This window comes from Neolamprologus brichardi, chromosome 3, assembly GCF_056152115.1.
Source record: "Neolamprologus brichardi isolate AB-2024 chromosome 3, ASM5615211v1, whole genome shotgun sequence".
NCBI classification, from domain to species: Eukaryota; Metazoa; Chordata; class Actinopteri; order Cichliformes; family Cichlidae; genus Neolamprologus; species Neolamprologus brichardi.
In genome coordinates, this window is record NC_142106.1 from 20,088,339 (window position 1) to 20,097,299 (window position 8,961).

The following is an 8,961-nucleotide window of genomic DNA, read 5'->3' on the forward strand; positions in this document are numbered from 1 at the left end:
CCCGCCTCTAAGGGAGAGACCAGTCACCCTTCAGAGGAAGCTCATCTCTGCTGACCCGTGTCATAACAGGAACACAATCACACACTCTGATGAAGCTCCAGTGTGTGTTTGCGTTCAGGATTTGAAGAATTCCTGTCATTCATGAAATTCTGTCCTGTAAACCAGCCAGCGCCTCTTACTCCAGCAACAATGCATGATGGGATACAATGCTTGGATAGTGACCCTTGGTTGTACATTACTCACAGTGAGGCATTGTGGGATACTTTGAGTGTACTATATAAACTGCAGTAACACTCGCAGACTCAGGTCGTTCATCTGGTTTCGGTTAAACATTCTTTAATCCGCCACACCTGCTCGCTCATCCGCCTAGACCTGCCTGTGTGTGTGTGTGAAGTCATTTTGTTCCCTGCAGAAAGAAAAACACACACACCCTCACGATGTTTTAGTCTGCGGGGGTGATGAGGCGTGTGCGCCGCCGCGTACGAGCCGCTGACAGTCGTGTAGTAACAGCGAGCGCTCGTGTCGACGCCCGCAGTGTCTTCCTCCGTGTCCGCAACAGTTGCCAAGGCAAAGTTTTGCCACTGTTACCATGGCAACTATCGCTACAACACCCTCAAGGTGAAACTGCGTTTGTCTCTCAAGGCTGTCCATGAAAGTGGAATAAATATTGACTCACACGCGTTCGCAAACAATGAGAGAGACGTTTTAATGTTCGCTGTGTTTGTGCAAACTGCAAGCTTTGATTGTGTTTAATTAATTTGATCCAAGCAGGAAAAACCCTGAATAACAGCTTTCATTGGCCCAGATAAGAGCACCAGATTATTTCTTTATTCCTTCATCTTAAGTGAAGGAGGAAGAACGTGTTGGCTTTTCTTCGACCTCGACTGTTCCAAATGCAAACTCTGATATTTGAGCTTAAAGTGCAGTGAAAATGAACTTCATCTGTAATCACTGGTCTTCAGTCTGAATGTTTTCATGTGTTTTATCATTTAAATTAAAAGCAAAGTTTAAATTCAATCATAACACTGTTTAATCATCATGTATCCCTCTTTTGTTCTCCCGCAGTGTCTGCGGACGTTGACGGGTCACAGCGGTGGGGTGTGGTGCAGTCAGATGGCGGCTACCACGGTGATCAGCGGCTCCACAGACCGGACGCTGCGCGTGTGGGACGCCGAAAGCGGCGAGTGCGTGCACACGCTTTACGGACACACGTCCACCGTGCGCTGCATGCATCTCAACGGCAACCGGTAACAGACTCACTCTTGTGTGTGCTACACACACACACACACACATTAATGTAAGCTACACATGAACTCATAGAACTGGGTCAGCGCAGCTTTAACAGAGATACAAACACACACGTCTGGTTCACCTTGACCTGATTGGCTGTCACTGCAGCGATGTAATGCCTCTCTCTGTCTGTCTCTTTTTCTCAGGGTGGTGTCGGGCTCTCGGGACACCACGCTGCGCGTGTGGGACGTGTCGACTGGCCGCTGTGAGCACGTCCTGACTGGCCACTTGGCGGCGGTGCGCTGCGTTCAGTACGACGGGCGCCGCGTGGTGTCGGGCGGCTACGACTACATGGTGAAGGTGTGGGACCCCGAGACAGAGGTGTGCCTGCACACGCTGCAGGGACACACCAACAGAGTGTACTCGCTGCAGGTAAACACACACACAGAGCAGGAGTCTTTAAACTGAGCTCTATGAGGCGGTTTAGCATCTTTGAGCTTCTTGTTTTGGTTTTGACTCCACCTCTCCCACCCCTCTCTGCAGTTTGACGGCGTGTTCGTGGTGAGCGGCTCGTTGGACACTTCAATCAAAGTGTGGGACCCAGAGACAGGTAGACCTCACGGACTCACCTCGAGTTATTTAATTAGTTTATTTCTGTATTCAGACACTAGGGGGCAGTAACTCTGGATGACAGGCTGTGTTTATCATTATTACTATACTTTTTTTTTTGCTTTACATATAACACATAGGAACATAACTGAAACACGAGCAGCCTGGATTACAGACCGCCTCTTTCTCTGTGATAAATGAAGAAAGAAAAACAAATATGGTTTATTTTTAATGGTTTGTGGCAAATAATGCGTGCAGAAGGTGCACGCATAGGTTTTATTATTTGTTTTTAAAGCCCTCCATGGTTTGGCTCCAGGTTACATTTCAGATCTTCTTAGCCTGCACTTACCCACTCGATCTCTGCGCTCCTCCAGTCAGATGGTTTTATCAGTTCCACGCTCCCAGCTCAAATCTAGAGGTGACAGGGCTTTCTCCATTGCCGCCCCGAGACTCTGGAATAGTCTCCCCCCCCTTCATAAAATTCTCTTCATCCTTGGAAGTCTTTAAATCGAATCTCAAGACCTACTTATTTTCCAAGGCTTTCGGATCTCTTTGATATTACATGTCTTACAATTCTTTTTTTTTTTTAATGTTTTCTTTCTATTTTAATTCTTTTATTATATTATCCCTCTGTTCAGCACTTTGGCCGACACTTGATGTCTTTTAAATGTGCTATCTAAATAAAGATGACTTGACTTGACTTGACAGAAAGCTGCTGCAATCGCCTCTTTTCACTTTTACCTAATTTAAACAGAATAAATACAGTGATGCTCAGTGCGCCCCCTGTTGGTGGTAACCTGCTGTAATCATATAAAAATTTGCAAATAAAAATGAAACGCATGGGTGCCAGTCTAAGCTAAACGAGTGTCTCTTGTTCAGGTGGGTGTGTCCACACGCTGACGGGCCACCAATCGCTGACCAGCGGCATGGAGCTGCGAGACAACATCCTGGTTTCCGGGAATGCCGACTCCACGGTGCGAGTGTGGGACATCCGGACTGGACAGTGTCTCCACACGCTGCAAGGTGAGAAGCTGGTAACGTCCCTTAGAGGGAATCTGTCCGATTGAACAATGAGAGCAGCTTGAAGGTGAGGGTCGCCGTGGAACTTCTGCGCCAGATCGCTGACTCGGCAATAAAACAGGCTGACTCAAAAGTCCGCAACCCGCTGGGAGGAAGTGAGGAAACAGGGGGCATTGTAAAGGCTCTGAGATGAAGGGAATAATCATGTTAAGGTCTGAGGCAGAAAGTGAACCTGAGCTGTGGTGAGACTCGTGAGAAATAAAACAAACCACAGGGTGTTTGTTGCTACGAGTTCTGAGGATACTTTCATGCAAAGTCTGTGACGGCCTGTTTAGTCTTTTATGGTTGTGGATTTCACAGCGTTTGCTTTTCATCTGTTAAGCTCACATGTGCGGGCAATTCGAGGCACATGGATTTAGCCAGAAAGTACAGCTAAAGGGATGTGAGTGGTTTCAAGGGTTTTTGGTGACTGGATGAAAAATTGGACTCGCTGCCAGCGGTATTGAACTTTATTTTCTGGGACTGTAAATGTCCATGTATTTTCTCTCTTTTTTTCTTTTTGGAAATCTGTTCAGCAGTAAATATTTTAGAGCCAAAGAAGGAGGAAATGATTCAGTATGAGCATTTACAACTCAGTGAAATCAGGTGTTATATCAAGATGCACATGCGGACGCTCATATAAGAAAGGATACATAAAGTGATACCGCTGAGAAGAAAGGCTGCTCGTGTAAAGACAACTGGTTGAGGTCAAGGGTCACGGTGTAATGATGCGTACTTTTCAGGTCCCAACAAGCACCAGTCGGCGGTGACGTGCCTGCAGTTCTGTCGTGGCTTGGTCCTGTCCAGCTCTGACGATGGGACGGTCAAACTGTGGGACCTGCGGACCGGAGCTTGGCTGCGAGACGTGGTGGCGCTGCAGAGCCGAGGATCAGGTGAGGAGTTCGCGCCACATTAGGTCGCTAGGGAAAATTTTATTTTTCTGGCTGTTACTGAGTCAGTTCATTTGCAAAGAGGTATGTGGTGCTTGCTTTTCTTTTCTTTTTTTTGCCTGAAGACTGCTGTGATTGCCATTCACTGAATTGTAGTGAAATTTTGAAAATGCACAAAGTGGAAACACAGGGGTTTCTTTCACTTTGAAGGCAGTCAGTCACTTTTCCAATCCTGCACAGCTGGAAACGTGCATGACAGCACAACTTTTAATTTGTAAGCAAGCAGCCTGTATCCCATTTGCAATTACAATTTCACTCGTGATTGGTGAGTGGTTTGAGTGTTTGCGGCGCCTTCCATGCAGATTACAGGTTACCGTGGCGGTCTGCTAGCAACTAAATCAGTCACAGTGTGGTGTTCGGTGTAGCTCATATACCTCTTTGGAACCAGTTTCACCCAATCTTGTCAGAAAGTACACGTTTCTATAGCAACCCGTGTTTCCCAGTCCAAAAAAGACACAAATTAAAAATGAATAAATTTCCAACTTCATCATCATATAAAAGGATGCAAAGAAGATATTTTTAGTAACTGACTTAATTATATATTATGTGGTTTTTTTGTAATGTCAACATTTTAATGTAGAATAACAAACAGATTAAATACATTCACATTTCAGTAGAAAAGACACTAGATGAACAGTAATGGTGCAGGTAGATGCAGTATTGACTCTGTTATTAAATATTAAGAATAAATATATAAGTACCTGAACTTTATTTATGTCCTCACCTGTTATCACATGTCTGTGGCTAAACCAATCACGTCTTTGATCCAGGTGGAGTCGTGTGGCGAATCAGAGCGTCCGACACTCGCCTGGTGTGCGCCGCCGGTAGCAGAAACGGCACTGAGGAGACCAAACTTCTCGTGCTGGACTTTGACCTGGACGAAAAGAAGAAAGAGACGGACTGAGGAGGAAGTGACATCATCAAACGCGGTTAAAGCCCAGATTTTGTTTTTGTTTTTTTAAAGGATTTGGGGGTCGGCTATTTTATTTCATTTTTTTTAAAAGAAAAGTAACAGAAACTCATCACACTTTGACTTTTTTGACCAAAGTCCTGACTGGATCCGACTCTTCTCGTCAGTCAAACTGATAGATGTGAATGTTACAGCTCGTCCCTGATTGGCTGGCAGAGACGGGTGGATGAACCCAGTGTGGATAATTCAAACAGTGTGACTGATAAATCCACAAGGACAAAAAACATGGATGTAAATGGACAAACAAGTGCATTTATTTCAATCAAAATGGCCCAGAGAGGACGGATTGTAAGAGAAGTGTTGGATTTGTTGAATGTATCCAATGAGAGGAAGAACGAGGGCAAACAATTTTTGTTTGTTTGTTTGTTTGTTTGTTTTGCTGCTGAACCAACAAGGAGGTCAAAGATGCTGTTTAACCAATGCAAATGTACCAAATCTTGGCAGCTGGAGAGACACGGGCAACTTTTAGAGGCAACAGCGATGAGCGATGTCACAGCATATAAACCAAACCTCACATTTAGTCAGTATTTTTTTTTTTTAAACCATCACATTGTTTCACATTTATTCTCAGCAGCTGAGCCAAATTCTTCATCTCTGTTGCCTCTAAACAGCGTGTTTTGATCCTGCGGTAGAGTTACATGCTTGGTGCTTGGAATTCGTTGGAAACGGTGAAATTCGGGAATTAAAGCTTCTTTTCCCATCATTAAAAAGAGGGAAGACTAAACCCTCGAAACATGTTGGCCACAGGCAGAGCCTCACATCTGCAATGGTTGTAACACTGGAAACTTTGTCAAGCTTTACAGAAATATTATTTTTAAAGAGAGAAAGGCGATTACTCTGGTTTACTGCACGCTAAATCACTCGCAGACGCACATGTCCAAATGATTTATGCCGCAGTTTTACTTGTAGTGCAACAACTTTCTGCCAAAAGCCTAAACATTTTCAAAGGGGTGGCACCGGCTGCTGCTCAGCTCTGGCATTAGCCTGTTTCTGTTGAGACATTGAAGTATTAAAGTGGGGAAAGCACAGGAGTTAACAGTTCAAAAGGTGGCTGACTTCCATTTAGCGGCTTCAGTTTCAGGGTTGTGGTTATTTACTCGCCGTCAGGGCTGGAGGGGGTGGGGGCTGCACACACAAGCTTTTGTAAGTACGGAGTTATTGTTGCTGTTAAACTCATTCTGTGTGTGAGAGGCCTTTTTTCTGCTCAGTATTAATGAGAGTGTCTTGAATGTTTTAAAAGCTTAGGCTTTGGTCACGCAGGCTTAAAGAGCAGTTGTTGATACTATGGAAACCTCTGGTTGCTAGGGGAAATTGCATATTCCCCTTACCGGTTGCTAAGTGATTGCTGACTGCTGCTAGGTACTATTTTATTATGTGTATCTTTTTTCTTCCTTCTGCACACCTGTCATTCATTCAGGTGTGCAGAGGTTATGAACCACTTACCTGTTGTGAAATTGATCACAAAGGCTGAGCTGCACCACCTTGTGACTGTGCTGCTAGCAAATTGTTGTGGTCACCCATAATTCGCTTGGAAGTTGCCAACTTGTCTGCAAACACTAGCCAACTGCTCCCCAACACAAAACAGAAAATTTGCTTCTGACTACGTACATTTCAAAAGGTTCAACTTTTATTTTGAAGGTGAACTATCTCTGTTTCCAGTTTGTGTTGCGCTTCTCAGTTTAACAGCTGCATAGTTGGTGATGTTTGCAGACAAGGCGACGCCTTCCTTGCAAACTACAGGCAGTTGCTAGAAACTACTCTCCAACGAGTCTGGGAATACACATTTTTCCATAGCGACCAGTAGTTGCCACGGAATCGCACACCACTCTCTAAGACCTGAATGACTGGGACCTCTCCCGCCTTTACACATAGCTGCTAACATTAGCATTAACACAGTTTTTAAAATAAAGAAGAGAAAGGTGAAAACGACCCTTGAACTCTTCGCATGACCTCGGTGAACATTTTCTGCCTCCATGGATAAAAATTTTTATACCTAAGTAATTATGTGCTTTTACTTTAAGTCATATTACCGACATAAAATAAAACCTGTTTTGTTTCTCATTAGAGAAGCAAAGCAGGTTTTAAGGAGCCACATTTATGCTCTGAGTCTGCTCTCCACATTATGTTTTCCAGCCACCTTTTGATGTCCTTTCTATGATTTATCAGATAATCAGCATTAAGTCTGATCAGTGGTTTGTGTATATTTTTTTAGGACATTTTTCCACCCTGTATTTTGTATAATTTTTCCCTCTCATTTTCTTGTGCAGGACTAAGCTGATTGATGAGGAGATGCTTAGCAGCCTAGTGTTAGCTACAGTTTTTGTTGTTAAACTTTCCTCAGACTGTGTGTTTATGTAAAGTGCACAAAAACTCTTTCACGTGCATCGACTTTATTGTTATTAGTTTGTACTTTCGTCACGACTTCACATTAGAAACTTGCATTGCACTACATTATATGTTCCATTACTTTTTTTTATTTGTGTTTTTTCCCCACCCCCTGCCGCAGCACATGGGGTCACTCCGCATGTTTTTCTCGGCTTGTGAAATATTTAGGAAAATAAGATGAATAATTAAAAACAATTCCTCTTTGCCGATATTAATCCGATAAGCTGCTGTTGCCAGGCAACAACCCACGAGCAAGTTGCTCTATTGTTCATTTCCCCTGACAACAGGTGATACGTTTCAGGCAGGAGAGTTGACCTTTTTGCAGGTGTGAGGCTCTGTGACGATGTAATCATGTAAAATAATGTAAATACAAAGAGGATGTACATATTCAGCTTTTTATAAGAACACAGCAGAGAAAATATTGTCGTGGATGGAGGGATGACTCTGAATCAATAAAGATGAGTTTTATAAAGTGCTGACTGCTTGTCTTTTGTGATGGGAGTTTTCTGCTGCTTTTCTTACAGCTCCTCTGACTTTTATTATGAAAAACTCAAACCAAAGTGACCCAGAAGAATTTGTAACTCAGTTTTATGGTAGTTGGATTTCACTCTTGATGCACACCTGCGTTGTATTAACACTGCAGGTTATGTGTCTGCAATTTACAGATGTCCTTTAAACATTTCACCTGCAGCTAATCATAAAGAGGAGAGCACCAAATGTCCAAACATGAGGAGTGAGCTGAAGGTGTCTGCCACTGAAACCAAATTATTTTTTTTAAAAAAACAATTAAAAAAAAAAACACTTTAAATGAGGCTGTGGTCACAGTTTTAGTTAAGCACTTAGTACTTCCTAAATACACGGGGAAACCCACTGATGTTGATGAATGTCCTCACAAAGACGGCCAAATGCCGTGTACACAGAGCTGCTTTGAGATAAACTCTGGTTTACCAAAGTAAAAGAATGGCTCATACGACCTCAATGAAGTCGTCACTTGAAATTGACAGGTGAGCTGAATGCTGACAAGCACACATCGTTCTCTTCCTTCCTTCCTTGGTCATGTTTGTTTACTGCAAACGCTCATATTCAACAAGAGGAAAAGAAACGGGCTAGAAGGGGGACAAGGAGAGGAGGAAGAGAAGGAAATGTAAAAAGGGGAGAAGGAAAAGATGGGGGAGGGAAAACGAAGGAAAAATGGAAGAGGAGGGAAAAAGGAAGGAAAAGATGAAAGAAGAGAGTAAAAGGAAAAATATGAGAAAGGAAGGAGAAGAGACTGACAGATGGAAGTGAACGTAAAGCCACGTTGAACTTGGAAATGTAGCGAGCTCTAACGTCAGCTTGAGGTTTTTGGGACCAAATTCACTGGTACGAGACTGAATCTGATCTACGTGGAGGACTGTAGAAACTGCGCTTTATTAAAGCAGCGGAAACCCAGACTTTAATGAGTCGAGTTTATTTTAGCAGCGTCTTGGAGTAGACTCTACTACACTCAAAATCATCCGTTTAAAGGAAGCTTATTTATTCTCAACCAGGAGGAGACGAACTCTGACTTTGAATCTCTGTCTTCCCACACATCTCCTGTCTGAGCCTCGCACCGAGCTTTCTGCTTCAGTATGTGGGAGTTTGTAGGAGAGCAGATAATATTATGCAACCAGAACTGGCTGCAACACCCCATACGAGGAAAACTGAAGCATGTAGGTGTTTTTTTTTTCTTTGCTCTGAGCTTCATTGATAAAATTAATGAATTAAATCTAAGCTGTG

General features: G+C 43.4%; 1 protein-coding gene across 2 annotated transcripts in view; it reads left to right on the plus strand.

Moving 5' to 3' along the window:
* LOC102781423 (F-box/WD repeat-containing protein 7-like) overlaps window positions 1-7,675 on the plus strand; it is a 50,758-nt gene extending 43,083 nt beyond the window's left edge. For both annotated transcript variants that reach the window (XM_087833575.1, XM_006806092.3), the window contains 6 exons: window positions 1,066-1,247; window positions 1,437-1,662; window positions 1,774-1,840; window positions 2,719-2,862; window positions 3,642-3,791; window positions 4,619-7,675. In XM_087833575.1, coding sequence (XP_087689701.1) covers window positions 1,066-1,247; window positions 1,437-1,662; window positions 1,774-1,840; window positions 2,719-2,862; window positions 3,642-3,791; window positions 4,619-4,752 — 903 coding nt within the window. In that variant the 3' untranslated portion in view covers window positions 4,753-7,675. The remainder of the gene's footprint in view (window positions 1-1,065; window positions 1,248-1,436; window positions 1,663-1,773; window positions 1,841-2,718; window positions 2,863-3,641; window positions 3,792-4,618) is intronic.
* Window positions 7,676-8,961: the final 1,286 nt, after the last annotated feature.